The sequence below is a fragment of the Takifugu rubripes genome, chromosome 5, assembly GCF_901000725.2.
Source record: "Takifugu rubripes chromosome 5, fTakRub1.2, whole genome shotgun sequence".
In the NCBI taxonomy this organism is placed as follows: domain Eukaryota; kingdom Metazoa; phylum Chordata; class Actinopteri; order Tetraodontiformes; family Tetraodontidae; genus Takifugu; species Takifugu rubripes.
This window is the reverse complement of record NC_042289.1, coordinates 636,163-655,241: the sequence shown is the minus strand read 5'-3', so window position 1 is coordinate 655,241 and position 19,079 is coordinate 636,163. Positions and strand designations below refer to the sequence as shown.

Here is a 19,079-nt window from a genome sequence, read left to right as displayed (position 1 = left end):
GCACTTCACCCAAAGAGGCATCAACATCACCCAGGACCCCTACCATCCATTACACTCCATCTTTACTCTCAAGCCCCCAGGAAGAAGGTTTCAGAGCCTACAGGCCCCCCTCCATCAGACTATTGGGCAGCTGTGTGCACCAGGATGTCACCGTGATGAACGATTCCCATCCCCACATTGTGAGGACGTAACACTCTCTGCTTCACCTTATGATATACGTACTCTTAGTTTACATCATATTGCTAAAGTGTTGATACAAAAAAAAAAAAGTCTTACTGTCAAGTATTTGTTTACTGATGTGAGGACACCCCAAAATGCAGAATGCTTTTGTTAACCACCTGTCTTACAGTTGGGTAGGTTTTGAACTGAGAGCATGTTTGTTAATGTTAGACTGTACCTGCTATTGAGCCATTAAACCTATGGCTTCTATACCACATCAGCAAAACAGTGCAGTTGCAATAATATCAATCTTTATTTATATGGCACTTTTCATACGCTAGGTAGCACAAAGTGCCTCACAAAGGATAAAAACAGCAAAGAGAACAACAGAATTAAGAAAAGGACAGACACACACACATGCATACAACACACTTACACACACACCCACACACATAAACAAGCTGAGGCAAGCTGAGACATGGCTGGGCACCGAGACCTGAGGCGAAGGAGACGCCACCTTTGGAGGCCCACCAGGCCGAGGGAGGTCACGGTCCGTGACCACAGGTGGTACCGCCACAAAGACCACCCCGACCCAGACAGACCGGAGGCTCCACACCAAAGCACAGAGCCCCCTAACCACCCAGTCCAGGGTCGACAATGGGACAGCACCTCCAGCGGTAGACCGGAAACATCTCCCAGCCTGGCAGGCCCCCATGAGGAAACACCATGAGGAGACACTGGAGCTAAAAACTGAAGGACTGAAACAGTAAATGGGATAAAAGGTATAAAAGCTAAAAGCTGAGGAACTAAGAATTGGAGTAGTAAAACAGTACTAAGACTACAACAGACTAAAACAGTAAATGGGATAAAAGGTGTAAAGACTAAAAACTGAGAATAAGAACTGAGGGAGTAAAACAGTACTAAGACTAAAACAGACTAAAACAGTAAATGAGATGAAAGGTGTAAAGACTAAAAACTGAGAGACTAAGAACTGAGGGAGTAAAACAGTAAAAGTGTCAAGTAAAATAAGGATAAGACATAAAATAAATTGAAAATAATCAGAAAATCAATTAAAGGCTTGATTAAAAAGGTGTGTCTTGAGCCTCTTTTTAAAAATCTCAACAGTCTCTGCGGCCCTGAGGTTCTCCGGCAGGGTTTGCATAAGATGGGGTTTGCCAGCTGTCCACGTTATTCCAGATGACAGGTCTCCAGATGGAGTGTATATATTTAAAACACGAAAAGAATTAAAACATGCATGTTCAGAATTTACCTGATAGAAGCAACATGATGGTCCTGGTTGGATTATACTGTGGTCCACTAAAACATTGATAGTAATTTTGTTCTAATAACAGTCAGCACATGAAAAAGTAGAACCCTGCAATCCAAATAAACATTTGAAAAGTATATTTTAACAAACAAACATGCATACACACACACGAACACACACACACATACATACTACATGCATACCTATAAAGTAAAAAGTGTGATATGTGCATAGCACATGTTGGTATTTATATATCTCCTGACATGTTTTATGCCAATGTTTTTTGCACTCTTTCCTCTGAAATCCACTTCTAAACCTGCCTACCAGGTTTGTGTTTAATGTTCTGAACCTTCTGTGCAGGTTTATCCGAAAGGCTTTTTACCGTCTTTGTGGTTCATTCAGTTTTCTTTTTCTAATCATTTTCAATTCAGTAATTCCCTTCAGGACTGTCAGAACATCAGGAATTTCTCTGTTCCGAAGCTTACGAAGGACATTGAGTCATTTTTTTCCCTTCCCTCTGCTGAAATGAAGCGGTGTCATTCAACATGACCTCTGCGCAATGAAAGGAAAGGTTGTTATCACTTGGAAAAAAGAACTGAACAACGAGCCAAAAGTGTGGTCCCAGACAATGCTCTGTGTGTTTCCATGTCCTTGTCCAGTTTAGGAAATGACTAGTCACGTGGTTTTTCCACTGAAGCTCAGCAAAAAAAAAGGCCTTCATATAAAGAAAAGGACGAGTGTTTTCAAGCTCAATTTATTGCCAAGTAAAACGGCAGCATGCTGTTATTGTCAGTCGGGGAGGATTGTGTATAAATAGTCATCATTTTTCTGAGACATGACTTTTTACATTTTACGATATTTTAAAAAAGCATCACCGCTGGAGATTATTTTAAAATGAATCTACGGTACTTTTAATATCAAAAGTGTTACAGAATGTGAAAGGGATACTTGTTGGTATGGGACTAACTGTTTTTATTTTAGCTGTTTCTGGACATCAGACCCTTTAAAAAATATGCAAAACTCTTACTGGCGTGCCTAGAGATGACAAGATAGTTACTGACAAAATTAAAGTTAAGATGTGGTGTAGCCTATGTATGTATTTTTATGAACAGACCTGTCTATCATAATATATACAGGAACACTTAATGAACCTCAGCAGAGTACTGAGAGTTGCATAATTATGAAAAGGACACATTTAATTTTACATTTTGGATCTTCACTTTTCTCCTCAGTTTTTAATCCACGCCCCCACCACCTGTATGGCTTTTGAACTACTTTACCTGTTGGGGTGGAGGAAGACAGAGACAGAGAGAGACAGAAAAAGACGGTAGTAGGACGCTGACGAGCCTGACTGGTTTATCCCGTCTGCTTACTGCCACACCCCAGATATCATCTTTAACTAACCAACCAACGGACGCGCGCGCGCACACACACACATACACGGGCAAAATCTGCATCTGAAAAAAGAAAAAAATCATATAAAATCAATCATATTATTAACTGTACCATAGTCATATTCGTTCGCAACATCTTTTTATCCAGCGACTGCATATATTCAGCATTTACTTTATGTGGAATAGGTACAGAAAAACAGAAATGATCAAATGAAAACTTTCTTTGGAACTGTTCACATTTTGAATGAATATTGCCTTGTAGTTCATTTACTATTACTATAAACGGAAAACCTTCGAGCAACGCTTGCAGCAAACGCCCCGGAAGACTCTGAAGGCGAATTTGATCACGTGACCTACGCCTATTACGTCATCCGCCCCGCTGGTCGACAGGTACGCAGACGGGTGTGTAAACTTAATACAGACTGTTCTCGGCTATGAGAGCAGTGTCTTTGACAGATCTCCCACAGACACACATACACACACATATTACACGCGTGCGAGTAGAGGACGCGCTCACACAGCCGGAGAGCAACAGCCGTGTCTGGAATACTTTAGCTGGTCGGAAGCACTGACAGGTGACCTGTCACCATGTTTAGGAAAAAGAAGTCTATCACGACGCCCAACACCAGGTGAGTCAACTTCTCAAAGCTACCTTATCTATAATGTCAAAACACTAGTTTCACTGTTGAAAAAGCACGGAATTAAAATATCTTTTGGATTGTGTCATCCCATTACTTCATTTCCAAATGTCTTTATTCTGGCAGTTGTGAACGCAGAAGAGATATGCAAAATATGCACAGCACTAATTATTTTGTGATCATGATTCGACTTGCTTGCATGCAAAACCACTATTAACCATAATTTGACTTAAAAAGAGTAGAGCGCATTAAAAATAATATATTGTGCAAAAATGAAAATGAAAACAAAACAGTACTTTTACTTGCACGAGACAAAGCTTCAAGGAATTTGTGGTATAAATAAAAAAAGAAACTACAGAAAAATGTTATTAATCTGACACAATGCGTGCTTTAACTGTGGGTGTGGCTGGTGCTGAGGAAAAATTGCACTAACTGGTTTTAAAACATCGCCTCGCCGACTTTCATGGACAATGTTTGAGGAATTGCGTTCAGCCTCACCCATTGTGTTTGTGCATTGCACGGAGCCCTTTCCTTATCCCTCTCGGTGTTTCCACATGTTTTTTTAAGCAAGGACTGACATCAGTGCTTTTCCAAAGTGGACATGTTAAAGCGAGATTAGAAAGTGGCTTATGAAAGCATTATCCTAACTTTGCTCAATTTCATTCAAGCAAATGATCTACCTTCAAACAGCAGGATGAGTACCTTAACCATAGCAATGAAACAGCCATTCACCCCAGTTTTTAATATAAATGACTGATTTTGAAGCCTGTTGATTACACATTGAGAGATAGACAGCCTGAATGTCAGGGAAAGATACCAGCCAACAGATGGAATCTTAAAAATGCAGCTACACCCTCATCGTTCGTTGTGCTGCTTGTACTCTGCTTTAAGACATATTATTTTGCGTAAATGTACTAATTAGATGGTACATTTACAAAAACTGTCTGACACATCAGGTAGGGTCACTATTACAGGCCAATAGAATTCTCTTTCACATCCAATCCACCATAAACCACTCCTGAATTGCACTTTAAATGTATGATATTTCACACTGAATAGTCGAAAAAAGCATTTTGGGTGGAAGATGAAAGAAAATCCTCTCAGAAAAGTCAGTCAGTCAATCAATCAATCAATCAATACTGTGATTAGTCAATAAATAGTCTGACATATCTGTTGTTTTGAGTTAAATTGTTCAAAAAAATTAAAGAGAACATACTGTAGATATATGCACAAATATACTTTAGTACCGAAAACATCAAATGTCAGAAGGTGCAGCTGTCAGAACTGCATGAAGCAGCTTCTCCTTCAGCCATGGTCTCATATTGTTCAAAAGTATCAGAAGCATATGTTTGGAGAGCACACCCTTCATGACTTAGTGCTCATGAATTCTGGGTCTAATTTGACCTTCTCCCTTTGGAGTAATCTGAAATCTATTTTATAAACTAGCAACAAAACCCCACCTAAAACGTTGCAGCAGAAACTGCAGGCCACTTTGACAGCACTTGCAGAGTACAGCATACACGCTAGAGCCAAACAAGTGTACGGTATGTTCACATGCTTAGATCTTATAGTTAATGTGGAGTTAGAAGTTTCAAACTATGTAAGATGAGGCCAATTCTATTGACAAACACATGTTTTTGGTTTCTGCTTTTTGACCGCTGTTCTTTTAGTCTTTGCAGCAGCAAAACAAATACATGCATGTTTTGTCGGCTGCTTACACAAGAACCAGTTGTCTTCAAATATTTCTGGGAAAAAAGTATGTTTGTTTTATTCGTGAATTTTGAAACCACAGAAACACCTCTGGGGCAAGTCAGGCTCTGCAGTAAAGGGCTAGTATGAACTTGATCTGACAATTTTTCATTTTAAACCAGTGCTGCATCTAAATTGAATGCAGGTGTCCACTGTGTGATCATCGAGTGTTATATAACTTGTGTTGATATGGAGAATAGGTGTAGATAGGCTTGTGTGTGTGTGGGAGGAAACGAAGGACAGCCTTTTTTGACATCTGCGCTCAGTGTACACAAAAACAGATATGCACATTGGATTATGCAATTATAAAAATGAATGTCTGAATGTCATTCGGTCCAATTAGTTCATTGTCTATGGGTGAATTTGGAAGCAGTTTCTAGTGTTCAAGAGCCTTAAACATATGTTTAAGGTTTATGATTTCTTAGCCTACACAACGCTTTGTACATTCTGCCAAATTTAATTCAGGAAATTGTACCTCACTAGCTCCCTCTGGGGGCTGTGATGCTGAATATCTTTTGCGGAATACAACAACACTGGAATGCATTCACACTTTGCAGAGCAGACACACTGTGAGTGATATATAACAGCCATTTCTGCTAGCCCTTTGGCACACATTACAGCGTCTTTACAACCTCGTTGATTAGAATAGGCGTGTCCCCATCTTGATAGCAAGCATAAACCGGTTAACCGAGTTCTACTCGCTAAATTCCAAGCTACTTTTATGTACATTATGTTGTTTCATGTTGAGCCTATGCAGTCTGGCACAGGTAAATAACTTCCTGTCTTTCCAGACATGTTAATTATACAATATAATGCATTATAGTAATAGCTATGGATAAAATAGTTCGATTATAACACCATTGTAAGATAGGGTGCAGTGACTTTATAAACAACAATATTATAATAACCCTGTATTGCATGCCAGGACAAAAACTCACTGGCTTTATTACACAGAAGCTGCAGTAAATCACTCAAACTGCAAAAGTATTGGAAAAAAGAGTGAATCTGTATTAATGTTTAATGCTATGAAGGTGATGTTTTGAGAAGGAGATTAAATCAACAGCTAAATGAAGCGAAAAGTGGAATTAACAGATTCTATGTTGCCTTTGTTTTAGTTCTTCTGTAGGCCCGTCCTCGGAACTAAGTTTACTGATTGACAAGTTGCAGAAGAATGCTGACAAAGTCCAGAAGAACATCTATGACATTGAACAGAACCTTAACAAGGTACAGTATAACAAGACAGACTCTTTCTAAAAACTGTGATCTCCCTCTATACAAAATATCTATGACTTTAAAAAAAAATATCTCATGGCCTTAAGTTTTTAGAAGTTTAGGATTGTGAGATGAATAAAATAGTCTAGAATGTGCTACAAATTCTGTCCATACAAGACCTGTAGTCAATCACAGAACAGACACCATCTATTTAGACTCACGGTCCTAATCTGTTACATTCAGTATTCATAGTTGCCTGCCTGTTTTAAATATAGCACTTTTGATTAAGTTTTCATTTCTGCCTCAAGTACTCTCTATAGTTTTTTGCAACTGTCACAAAAGTCAACTAGACACCAGACATTTTCTCAGCAAGCAAATGTGTGCTATGAAAAGGTTTATTTTGATGTAATTAACCTGTACATAATGTATGATCTAAGCTTTGAATACAACACCAGACATTACAAAGCAGCATGCAGGAATTTTATCTGAATGAGAGTAACAGCTTGCTGATTGCTTACTGTAAGATTCATAAATGTCTGGTTATACACTGTTTAATTGTTGGTGCCTCTTTGTCTCAAGATTAGATTATCAATCAATTAATCAATCATGGTGTCACACTTATCATATGCAGCCCCAGGACACTGCCGTAAAATCCCTTTCTCTATGTTACAACTCTAAATATAATGTGGTGGAGTTGTTCATTATAAGACTTGTTCTACACCAGGTCTGATGGTTTTCCTAATATAATAAATAAATTTACCCTAAGGAGGCGCCTAAGCCACCACAACTGCCTTATTTTGTTCTGAGTCTCCCCTGAATGACTGAGCTTGTCTCCTAGCTCTAAGCCGGGATATCACAGCCACCCTGCGGAGAAAACCTGTTTCAGCCACTTGTATCAATGACCCATTGCTCATGACCATCGGTGAGGGCAGGAACAAAGACTGAGGGGTAGATTGATGACCCCAAACAAGCAACAGTGGCAGGAAAAACTCCCCTTTAACAGGAAGAAACCTTGAGCAGGACCAGGCTCATGTAGGGGGACCCTCCTGCTGATGGCCGGCTGGGTAGAGAGAGAGGGAAGGGGGAGGACAGGTAGAGGAGAAAATAGGCAGAGATCAGGGAAATACATTAATAGAAGAAGCTGCTGGTATAAGAGTAGAGTGGGTCAGCAGGGTCGGAGGTCTGCAGTCCAGCATACAGCTACAAAGGCGGCTAGACCTGGTGATGGATATAGCGGGGGGGGGGGGACTGAGAAACTATAAAGAAACAATATCATCAATGATCTACTCGGAGAGGAGGGAACTGCGTTTTTATTGATTTTGTACTGGTCTTTGTGTGTCTGTTTAGGATGTGAGTAAGATCAATGAGGGGAAGCAGCCACTGTATCAGGACGACACCAATAAGAGAATCATCAACTCACTGGAACTGCTCAACGGCCTTGACCAAGATGCCGTTGATGCCAAGCGCCTCGAGCATCCACAGGCTGAGATGATCCAACAAGAGTGAGTAGCATATTGCATGTATGTATAAGGACTGTGTATCATCACTATCATGTCCTTATACATACATGATCTTTTAATCCATTGCAGTATACTAAGATGCCATGAACAAAGCATAATTCATTCGAAAATAATGTACATGTTTTTAGAGCACTACTGACTAATGAATGAATAATGAATGCAATATTATACAAGTATTTCACAGTTTCAACATCATGCCACAATAAAATCACTTCCCATGCAATTTTACTGGAAGTAAAGATAAAGACGTGCAAATGATCAACATTATTACTATTGCATTGATCTAGTATCCAGGAATGCTCAGTTCTTTCATGTCAATACAGCATAATCGATCTATCATCATCTACCACTTTATGCCACTGTTATCCAGCATTCCAGCATTCATATGCTGTCTCTTTTTGTATGTGTTTTGTGCTTGGTTAGCATGAAACAGCTGCGTGAACGAGTGATGAAGCTGAGAGAGGAATATGACCAGATCTACAACCTGACTCGCACTGAAGGAAAACCCAGCTTCAACTGGGGCAGCATGATAGATGAAAAACTGGTATGAAAGTCTGAAGCATTTTTGGTACCTGTCTGTCTGTGTGAATCTGCCATCGGTACTGATTATTGTAAATAAAATAGTTATGAGTCATGTCTGGTTTGAATTACAGAAAACAATCTTGGTATATTTTACAGATGAGCAATGTTGCCTTCACTCCAAAACTCTTGCTAGCTGTATCTAACACAGCAGGCCTAGAAGCATTTATTTATAAAGGAAACAGTATCATTGTTATCACAATACACTATACATTTCTGAAGAACAGTAATAAGGCATTTGGACATCTGGAGATTGCCAATTTTAAAATTCTGAAACTTTGAATAGAAAAGATCAAAGATGAAAATTAAACAGACTTTTTTCATATCTATTTACAGTATATGAGAATATGTTGATGAACAGGATAAAATATGAACTGTTTTTTATTGTTTCCCAGGACAACCTGAACAACAAAGGATTTGGTCAGGACTTACCCAGTGTGGAAAATGAGGTGGAGGAGCACAACATCTTCCACAGTGAGGTGGAGGCTCTAGCTCCTCATGTCTCTTCCAGTGGAGACAAGGTACATTAAAACACTAAGACCTGAACACAAATCCCTTAATTCTTTTGAGCATGAAGGCGAGCATTGCGAACCAATAATGCTCAAAACACAGAAACTATTTCTGAAATGCTGCTATTAAAATATATTTTAAAAATGATCATTTTAACAGTGCAATATGGAACATGATTTTATTTTTCTATGCTTGTTTCAGGGAACCGACAGTGGTCTCCAGATGACGTACAACAAACTACTGGTAAAAACCCAAACATGTTTAAACCTCCACTGTGTAATTGTGTGCCTGTGTTTTGCTATGTGTTCTTATTTGTGCCATTCAAACAAACATCATGAAGGGTCTTTTTTCATGATTAACCTTGTTTTTTATCATTTTGGTCATTTTTGTTTCTTTTGATAGTTGTATACAGTTGTATACATATGCCTCTCGTTGAGCTGAAGGCCACACATTTATATTACTTATTCAAAATAAAATAACTCTATACTATTCCTCTGGTGCTGTGTAAGTGTTGCAGGCCACGATATTCAGGTTTTTCATCATTTAATTAGACTGTATAATCAGAAATCAAATGTTCACTTTTAATTTTGGCTGTAACCTGTGAATATAAAGTGGCAGGAAATGTGAGGGTAGATGCAGATAATTTCCTGCAGTAATGTATTACTTAAAATGCTAGTGTACATTATCCAGGTCCATATCTATATACAGTATATTGCCCTCTAAATGTGGAGGAAAGGTATTTTTTATTTACATCAGAACTTTTTACATTTTCGGTGTCTTTCTGGGTTAGGCCAATTCCACCGCACGTCAGCAAAACCTCATGACCCTGCGGGACTATATGCAGAACTGCACCAATGAGCTGTACTGGATGGACCAACAGGCAGAGGAGAGAATCAACTATGATTGGAGCGACACCAACCTGGACTATTCTGCCCGCCAGAAGCAGTATGAGGTAGCTTAAAAGATGGATACACAAAAAGCAAAACTCAAATCAGCATCAGTCTATCACAGTTTACCTGATCTGCTGCTCCCTGTGTCTCTCTGACAGAACTTTATTAGCAAATGTCTCGAGCCTAAGGAGGCAACCGTCACCAAACTGAATGATGATGGAGAGAAGCTGATTGCTGCTGAGCACCCAGGAAAAAATGTTATTGAGGTAAACCTTTGGCCACATTTTCTAGTGGGGCAACGGAGGAAGAACATGATGCGAAGATGTTCTTCTAGCAAATATATTGACTAAACCTAATGCTAACAAACATATTTAGCTGTATCTGTAACCATCCTTTTTAATGTTAAACATATTTACCATTGACATCACTAAGCTTGAAAAAAAGCTCTGTTAAAATGTATAACTTTTGTTTTCATCTATCTTTTTATTGCAAATTTTAAAATTGCAAATGTTTATTCTGACAAAAAAGCTATTTTTCTTATTTTGTATCTCCCCTAGAGAAGTGACTGCCAGTCATAAAACCTATTTGATCAGGGGAGATCGCCTCTTCTGCAAAAGATTCTAAATACCAGACAAATGCTTTAGCTAGAATATTAATATGACTATTTAAAAATGAGATGGGTCCATATGATCCATACTTTGTCCTGTTCTGTCCTTCCCCAGCTTCGGTATGCCGGTGAGTGTTCTGAATGCCTCATTTAGAGTCTGTGTCAAGGTCCCAGTATATAATGAATCAAATTAAACAAACAAATTAAACATTTTCAAAATAACCGGTGTTCATTTTAAAAATGTTTTTATAGAATTCAGTAGTAGATCCATCGAGACATTATTTCTGTTTGTCAAAAGGGTAACCCTCGTCCTGCTTTATGAGTGGGATTGATAACAACATAATTCAGTTTTAAGTATCAGTATCATAATTGGGTGCTTCCCAGTGTAGTTTTGAGTATAAAGTTTTGAAGGTTTTTTGATTTCAAGTGGGTTTAAAGTAAATTCCCCAAAAGTATGTTTAGAAAAAAGTAAATATGTTTGTTTGTGTTTGTTGTTTTCATTTGACAGGCTCACATGGAGGCTGTCCACGCTGACTGGAAGGAATACCTGAACCTCCTCATCTGTGAGGAAAACCACCTGAAACACATGGAGGAGTATCATAAGGTGAGAAAAAGGCTTGTAATACACTGACAAAAACACACAATACCTGCAGTTTGGTAAAGCTCATCATGTGTGAATGTCTGCTCAGTTTCACAAAGAAGCACGAGACACTCAGGACTTGCTGAAGCGTCTAGAAAAAGAGCTTGACCAGAAGTACAACCCAGAGTTCAAAGACATGTATCAGATGGAGGGTTTGATCATGGAGATAGATGTGAGTATTACTAGATCTAAAAGTATACATCAATTAATCTATTCAGGTTTACTGAATCCAATGGCTTATTTGTATGTTTAGGACCAAGCCAAGGCCATGGAGCACATTGACGAACGCATCAAGGCTCTTCAGAAGCGGAGTCTGCAGGTTTTACCTCTGCATTACCGCCGAGAAACCCCACCAAGGCTGCTGCCTGCGGAGGCTCTGTGTGAATATGACACAGATGAGGTACATCTTGTATTGTTAAATGTTAAGAATTCCCAAACAACTGTTGTTTCTGCGGTGTGTTGCTTATTTAAAATGAGAAAACCCAATAAAACTATTGAGAGTAAGACTAAACTGAAGATTATGGACTATGATTCTTGTTAGAGAACCAAGGTCCTTGGAGAAAGTGATCTGATTTTGGCTGATTAGCAGGATCTTGGATGGGGCAGAATGCATTAAATACTGATGGGTTTTTATGTTTTATTCACAACTGGGCAGGACGTTTAAGGTTACGGGGTTACTGCGAGGTAATCGAATTTTTGGGATTTTGTTGATGTATTTTATGCTTTTTATTTTTGTTTTCCTTTTTTGATTTTATGGGCTTTATGTATTTTTTATTTAACTTTATTCTATGTATGTATTCTATGTTTTGTCACTGATTTTCCCTTTGCTTCAGTAATGGATATTTGAGACAAGTCAAAACCGCATTTAGCAATTACTAATTAAATGTCCAAATATAATTCAAATGATGGAGCTTTTTATAACTCAATTTTCAAAAGGACCTTCATTTTGTTCTCAGAGAACTCCTTCAGATATTATATTGTATATGAGACCATACACTGTGCATATTTACAGGGGCAGATCGTGCGTGGGGAAAGGTACACTTTACTCCAAAATAATGGTACCAAATGGGACGTGAAGGATGCAGCAGGGCGTAAGCTGACTGCCCCAGCCGTCTGCTTCATGATTCCTCCTACTGACCCTGAGGCGGTGGCAATTACTGATAAGTGAGTCTGGTATGCCAGCAACTATTCAAATGCAGCACTGAACATTAATTATATTGTGCACTTGCAGCTTGGCCAGCCAGCAAACTGGCATCAAAAAGAAGATGGGGAGCAGCAGGAATGTTCTGCTGAAACGTTTCGATGAGCTGAAAAAGAGTGGGATGGGAACAGGTAGAGTTAAGATCAAAAGTACCTTCAATCCGTGTGAAATCAGACAAAAGCCTTTTTTCATTGATTTGACCATTAGCAAGAAGTGTTTATAGTTCATTTGTTTCTGCAATGTCAAAGGCAAAATGTCCACTGAGGTAGATTTGAATATTTTATTGCTGCACTGAGCTTAAACAACTCAAAATGAGTGAAATGAGTGGTATTTACCATTAAAATGTCATTTAATTAAAATATGAGCTCATGATATTTTGCCTGAATTTCTGGTTTTAGACAAGGAGGAGCAGCAGTGCCGCCAAATGATGGCTGGTTTGGACAAGGTGGTCAGTGATCTGGATAAGCAGGAAAAAGCTATATATACTCGGGTCCGTCCACCTCTGGAGCAGACCAGGCCGGTTCAGGATAGCGCTGATCGCCTGCAGGATCTGAGGGTAATTATTTTTAATTCACAACTATGTTGGTTTTAAATGCCCCTTTACATGGCCTAACCATTCCCAAACGTATTGACTTCCACTTAGGACATTGCTACTGCTGTCAGTAAAATAGAACCAGAGAAGGCAACTAAAGTTAAAGAAGCAAAGGCTTTCTTGGTCTCAAACCCAAATTGTGCCAGTGCTCCTCAACTCCACAACAAGATGGATGAAGCCAACAAGAAGTACACCAAAGTTGAGCAGCTTCTTCAGGGCTCCCAAGAGAAGTATGTATAAAAGCAGATTTCAAGTTCTGACTCATTGTAATGAAAGACATGTTGACTTTTTTTTTCAACTGCACACACTTTCACTTTCATTTAGACTCAAGAATTCCAACCAGCTGGAGACGTCTCTTCAAAATGGGAAAACTTTACTGTCAGGCTTTGAAAACAGACTGGCTAGAGAGGTGGTGGCTCCAGCAGATATCTCCTCCCTGGAGAAAACACAGCGGGAGCTTGGAGTAAGAACATGCCTTCATTCTTTAACATTGCTCATATTAGCTCATATTAGCACAGGTAGTTTGTTTCCTAAAAGTAAAAATAATGCTTGTCAGTGTCATCCTTGCTTGACTCATTCAATTATCTGGGGGATTGTAGTTTCCCTTTAAGTTACAAACATGCCACAAGGTGGTCTTCTCTTGACCAACTCCATGTGGGGCTAGGAACATTTAATGTGTGAGAATGTGTGTTCTCCTCATGACCAAAAAACCTAAAGCAGAACCAATAATAAGGTTGTAGGTAGAGTTGATGGCCAACCGCCATGCTATGGCCGTCTAACTATAATTTTAATTTGATCTGATTGAAAATTGAAATTGTACAATAAATTACAGTACTGTTTATGGATATGATGAAGACCGATAAATACATTACAACAAACTATTCCACTCTTGTTTACAAATGCTGATTATATTGTATAGAAATTCCAAATGTATACCACTTGAGGTGGAGGTGTAAGATAGCGGGAAATACATATTCTCATGTACAATCACCCCGAAATTGTTCCAAAATATATTTGACTATTGCAACACAATGCAAGTATTTCACACCTTTTAAAAATTTCACTCGTGCCTTCCTAAAATAGTTACTGTGAATATCTACTTCCCATTTGCAGGATATGGCATCCGACCTGAGGTCCAAGAGGTCAACTATTGCTGAAACAGAGCAGAACCTGCGTTCAGCCAAGATCAGCTGTGACAGCATGGCCACCAAGTTCCAAGAGCACTGCCCTGATATTGAGAGGCAGGAAGCTGATGTCCAAAAGCTTAACAAGCGTGTGAACAATGTTCAGAAACAAGTAGACAGCAGGTGAGAAATTTGGGACCTGAACAGTTAAGGTTCATAAAATTTATCAGTAATCCTACTGAGCAACACACCACAAAAGAAGTGCAGATCTGCTGAAAACTCTTGATCTGTTTTGGGTTTGTTTGTTTTTTTGCTTTATTTTGCAGGTCTCAGAGCTTGCAAAGAGCCAAAATGGCTTATAAGAATTATCACAATGACTATGACAATCTGAACAACTGGTTGTCTCATGTCCCAAATTATGAACCACGTGAAACTGATGATGCGAGACAAGTGGAAACCAAACTGAGGAATCAGAGAGTAAGAATGAATCATACTTATCTAAACTGTATTCCTTGCATAGACATAAATACTATGTATCTATGTTTGTTGCTTCATAATGGAGCTTACAGTTTGCTTTTTTCTGCAGAACTTGCTGTCTGATATTTCGAAAAAGGAGGCTGACTTAAACAATATCTCAAAACATTCCCAGCTTTACCAGCATGCTATCAAAGTGAGCATTATTCAATGTGTATCACCACTAACAGTAATTTAAAGATATAAAATAAAATGTATCTGATATCTGAAACTCAGGATGGTCACAAAGGTTGGCCCTTTTTTATATCCACACATGTTTGTAAATGATTTATCAGGTCATTTTTATTTGCTTTAGCTGTTTGAATAGCAGGGAAGATTCAGTGGTTAAATATAAAACTCTGTTTACCTGTATCAACATGGCCATTTAATGCTTTGCTTATTACTCATGGTAGGACTATGAGAATGAAACTGAGAAGTTCAGAGCTTTCCTTGATCTTGAAGATGGAGTTCCAACTCAGACATACAAGAGAAGCAGGATGGAGTCACCAGCAATGACTGTTAAGGCAGAGGTGGGGCAAAATTCCAAAAAGGTTATGACTTTGGACAACTCAGTATAGCCATATCTTTCAAACTTTTCACTGATCTGTCTGTGTCTATATTGATTATTTTAATTCTTAAATAGAAATTAAGAGAAATTAAAGCTTCCTTCCTTTTTTCCTATGACAATATTCACAGGAAGCTGCAATTGGGGCAAAATTTACTGAAGTAAAGTCCATGAACAAGCAAAAGCTCCAGAATTTAGAGTATGCCCAGAGTGTCCTCAACCAGGTAATTATCTTATGGTTATTAAAATAATAAATGATTGATCTTACTTTCAAAAGATGATAATAACAAGAAGAATTGCCTCTTCACAGCAACCTGTGATCTCTATTCAGCAAACAAATGTTCAGTCAGTACAGTCTGCTCCACCAGGAGATGAGCCTTGGAGAATCAAGAAAAAGCTGGATGATGAGATCAGAAGGAGAGAGCAGTTGGAAAAAGAACTTGAGCTAATACAGACTGACATTTATGTCCTGGAGGGACAAAAGCCCCAGGACACAATTGTCAAGAGGGAGCTTATCAAAAAGGTGCCAGATCCTCAGTTAGATGAGGAAATCCACAAGGTCCAGCAGAAACTGTCAGAGGAGCGTCGTGCCACTCATGTTTTTGAGAATGATTTAGAGGTTCTAAAGTTGAGGCTGCATGGTCTTGAGACAGAGATTAAAGAAGGAGCACAGCAATACATTGTAAAGGAGGTTCTACGTATTGAAAAAGACCGCGACCAAGAAGAGGAGGTACGTAAGCTTAAGGAGGAACTGGAGGAGCTGAGAAGAATGAAGATGATAAAAGATAATGAGATAATTGAGATCCAGAGGCAGGTGACACTCCTGGCTGAGGAAAAGAACAAGGAACAGGAGGTAATTACTGAAGAAGAGGTAATAAAAGTTCAAAATGATCCCCAGCTTGAGGCAGAGTATCAAGTGCTCCTTAACAGAAAGACGACAGAAACAGAGAGCAGAAAGCAGCTGGAAGATGAACTCAGTTTTCTTCTGGATAAGCTCAAAAGATTGGAGAAAGATAAGGCATTAGCAGAAGAGAAAGTTTCCATCAAAGAGGTTGTTAAGGTTGAGAAGGATCTTAACTTTGAAAGAGAGGTTGACAGCCTAAGGAGACAATATGAAGATGAAAAGTCTAAACGAAGATCATCACAACGAGAAAAGGCTGACCTCCAGAGGAAAATAAGCAGTCTCGAGGTGGAGAAATCAAAAGTCATTACTCAAGAGAAGGTCCGCGAGATTGTCCGCCCAGACCCCAAGGCTGAAAATGAGGTTGCAAATCTCCGTCTTGAAGTGGTAGAGCACCAGAGACGCTGCAAAGATGCAGAACTGCATCTGAAATCTCTGGTAGATGAATTGACCATGCTTAAAAACAGAGGACCTCAAGTGGAGGTCAAAGAGATTATCAAAGAAGTCATCAAATACAAATCTGATCCAGAGACGGAAAGAGAACTAGAGAGACTTCGCAATGAAATTGTAGATAAAACCCACCAGACTGAGAAATTTGAAATGGAAATACGTCAACTTAATAATGAAATTCAAAGGTGGAAGGACACTAAACCCCAAGTTCAGACAAAAGAGGTTGTCAATGAAGTGTTGCAGTACAGAGAAGATCCAAAGACCAAAGAAGAAATTGAAACCTTGAAAAAGAAGCTTGGGGATGAACAGAAGAAACGCCTAGACCTCGAGCAGGAAAGGGCAGAGCAAGAAGAGAAAATCAGACTAAAGAAAATAGATCTTTCTCAGGTACGTGAGAGAATTGTTCAACAAGAAGTGGTCAAGATGGAGGAAGATCCTCTCCTCAGGTCTGAGTGTGACACCTTCTCACGTAACATCAGCAATGAACAGAAGCAGAAGGAGAACCTGAAAACAGAGATGTATCAACTGCAGAAACAAAAGAATGACATCGACCTGCAACTAGAAGAACTTGAACGGGAACGCAGGTCAAGGCGTGAAGCAGAAATGGACATCCAAAGACTTAAGGTCAGGCTTAATGAACTGGAGCTCCGAGACAAAGAAAATCGTGAAAAAGTTACTGTTAAACAGAAGGTAGTGTTGCAGCAGGATCCTCAACAGGAGAAAGAGCACTCCATTCTTAAACTACAACTTGAAGAAGAAAAGCACAAACGTAGCCTACTTGAGAAGGAGTGGAATGCACTCATTCAGCAGCAGCTTACATTGGAGAAAATGGAGGTCAAGGAAAGAGTTGTACGCACAGAGAAAGTCCAAGTTGAAAGAGATCCAGAGGCTGAGGTTGAAATTAACAACCTCAAGGTAACACTAGAAGACGAGAAAAGGAGAAGACGAGAACTTGAGCATGAATTGGCCATGCTTACTTCAAGGTTCTCCGATGTGGAGTTTTCTAGCATGAAGTCTAACAAAGATCTGGACCACATCCGTGAAGAAAGCAGCCGGATACAGCAAGAAAACCATAGGCTCCAAAATGACATACGCAGGCTTCGATCTGAGATTGACATTACAAGCAATGAGACTCGTATTATCACTGAGACAGAGCCGAAAGATGACGGAAAAAATCTGGAGTTCAGGCTTGATTCCTTGCATAGAGAGTTGGCAGACCTCAGAGGCATCACTACGCAGAAGGATGATGAAATTGAGAGACTTCAAAAGAACCTGAATGCTGTGAGAATGAAGAAGGAACAGAGAGAAAGCCATCTCAGTAGGTCCATTGTGGTCATTGACCCAGAGACAGGAAAAGAAATGCGGCCTGAAGAGGCCTACAAATTGGGGCTGATCGACTGGAAGATGTTTGTCAACCTACAGAGTCAGGAGTGTGACTGGGAAGAGATCACTGTTAAAAGCCCCAAGGGAGAGTCATCGATCCTTCATGACAGGAAATCAGGGAAAAAATTCTCTATCGATGATGCATTGCGTCTTGGATATATCACAAATCAGCAGCTCCAGCAATACTTAAACAAAGAAATCTCCATTCAGGAGTTTGGTGTCATGGTGTCTGGCAGGAATAAGTAAACTTGCTTGTGGAATATTTGAATTAACATTTTTTTTTGTCTTTTTTGCTGACTAAAAATTCTCATATTTTGTCCAACATTAATCAGGTTTGACTTCAATAATGTGGTGATCTGGTATTATTTGTACCTTACCTTGATTTTTAAATGCACTATGTATTTATTTGCTTATGCATTTTCTGTACTGCAGGAATGTGTGGATACACTGCACATTTTGCAGCTACAACAATCAATATTTTATGCAGTTGAAGTTTGATTAGAAGAGCTTTAATTTCTAACACTTGGTAAATGGGGAAATATTGTTTTTCTGCAGTTGGAATTCTGAAGAGTACAAGTATTTACATTTATTTGTGGAACTGTCTGGGGCTTGTCAGATGTGCATTCTCTGAAAGATTTAATAAAATCAGACTTTAAGGAGTGTATGTATATGAAATTGTATCATTCCAAATATGCCTATATATCCATCCATCCATTCTCTACCGCTTATCCGGGGTCGGGTCGCGGGGGCAGCAGCCTAAGGAGAGAAGCCCAGACTTCCCTCTCCCCAGCTACTATGCCTATATAATTTAATGAATTATATCCACGATAAGGTTTAGGTTAAATCTTAATTTCAAGGTCTGCATATTGGTAGCAGTCATCCTCATACAGAACTCCTGTTTTCTTACTACTTACAGTAAATTACTGCATAGTAATGTGCTAATTTCATTAAATGCACTGATAATAAAGTATTCTGTCAGTGAAAGTTGGATCACAAGTAGTGGGTTATTTATTTTTTTAAATAATCTTCACATTATTTTAATTTTATAGATAAAAATGCATTTTTATAACATTTATGGTTGGTTTTGACAATACAGGTGTCATACCTAACCAAAACCCAAAAAAGGTCATCACTTTTCTCCTCTCCTGCACAGTGTACTTGCCAATAAAATCATCAAAATAAATA

The 19,079-nt window shown here is 39.0% G+C and overlaps 1 protein-coding gene across 1 annotated transcript; it reads left to right on the top strand.

The window, feature by feature from the left end:
• Nucleotides 1–3,194: 3,194 nt before the first annotated feature.
• On the top strand, nt 3,195–18,562 carry ppl (periplakin). The gene is made up of 22 exons (XM_003964371.3): nt 3,195–3,449; nt 6,323–6,431; nt 7,767–7,921; nt 8,363–8,483; nt 8,914–9,039; nt 9,230–9,271; nt 9,819–9,980; nt 10,077–10,184; nt 11,034–11,129; nt 11,215–11,337; nt 11,419–11,565; nt 12,178–12,329; nt 12,397–12,497; nt 12,765–12,922; nt 13,010–13,188; nt 13,283–13,421; nt 14,072–14,265; nt 14,409–14,559; nt 14,669–14,752; nt 15,009–15,125; nt 15,292–15,384; nt 15,471–18,562. Exons 1-22 carry the CDS (start codon nt 3,409–3,411, stop codon nt 18,138–18,140), a joined length of 5,268 nt encoding a protein of 1,755 aa, XP_003964420.2. The 5' UTR covers nt 3,195–3,408; the 3' UTR covers nt 18,141–18,562.
• The last annotated feature ends 517 nt before the right edge of the window (nt 18,563–19,079 follow it).

Bases quoted from the DNA above. Each gene is read 5' to 3' on its own strand.
- ppl (XM_003964371.3), top strand. From the start codon at position 3,409: ATGTTTAGGAAAAAGAAGTCTATCACGACGCCCAACACCAG. The intron at 9,272-9,818 runs GTAAAAACCCAA...TTTCTGGGTTAG, and splicing joins TGACGTACAACAAACTACTG to GCCAATTCCACCGCACGTCA. The intron at 13,422-14,071 runs GTAAGAACATGC...TCCCATTTGCAG, and splicing joins AAACACAGCGGGAGCTTGGA to GATATGGCATCCGACCTGAG.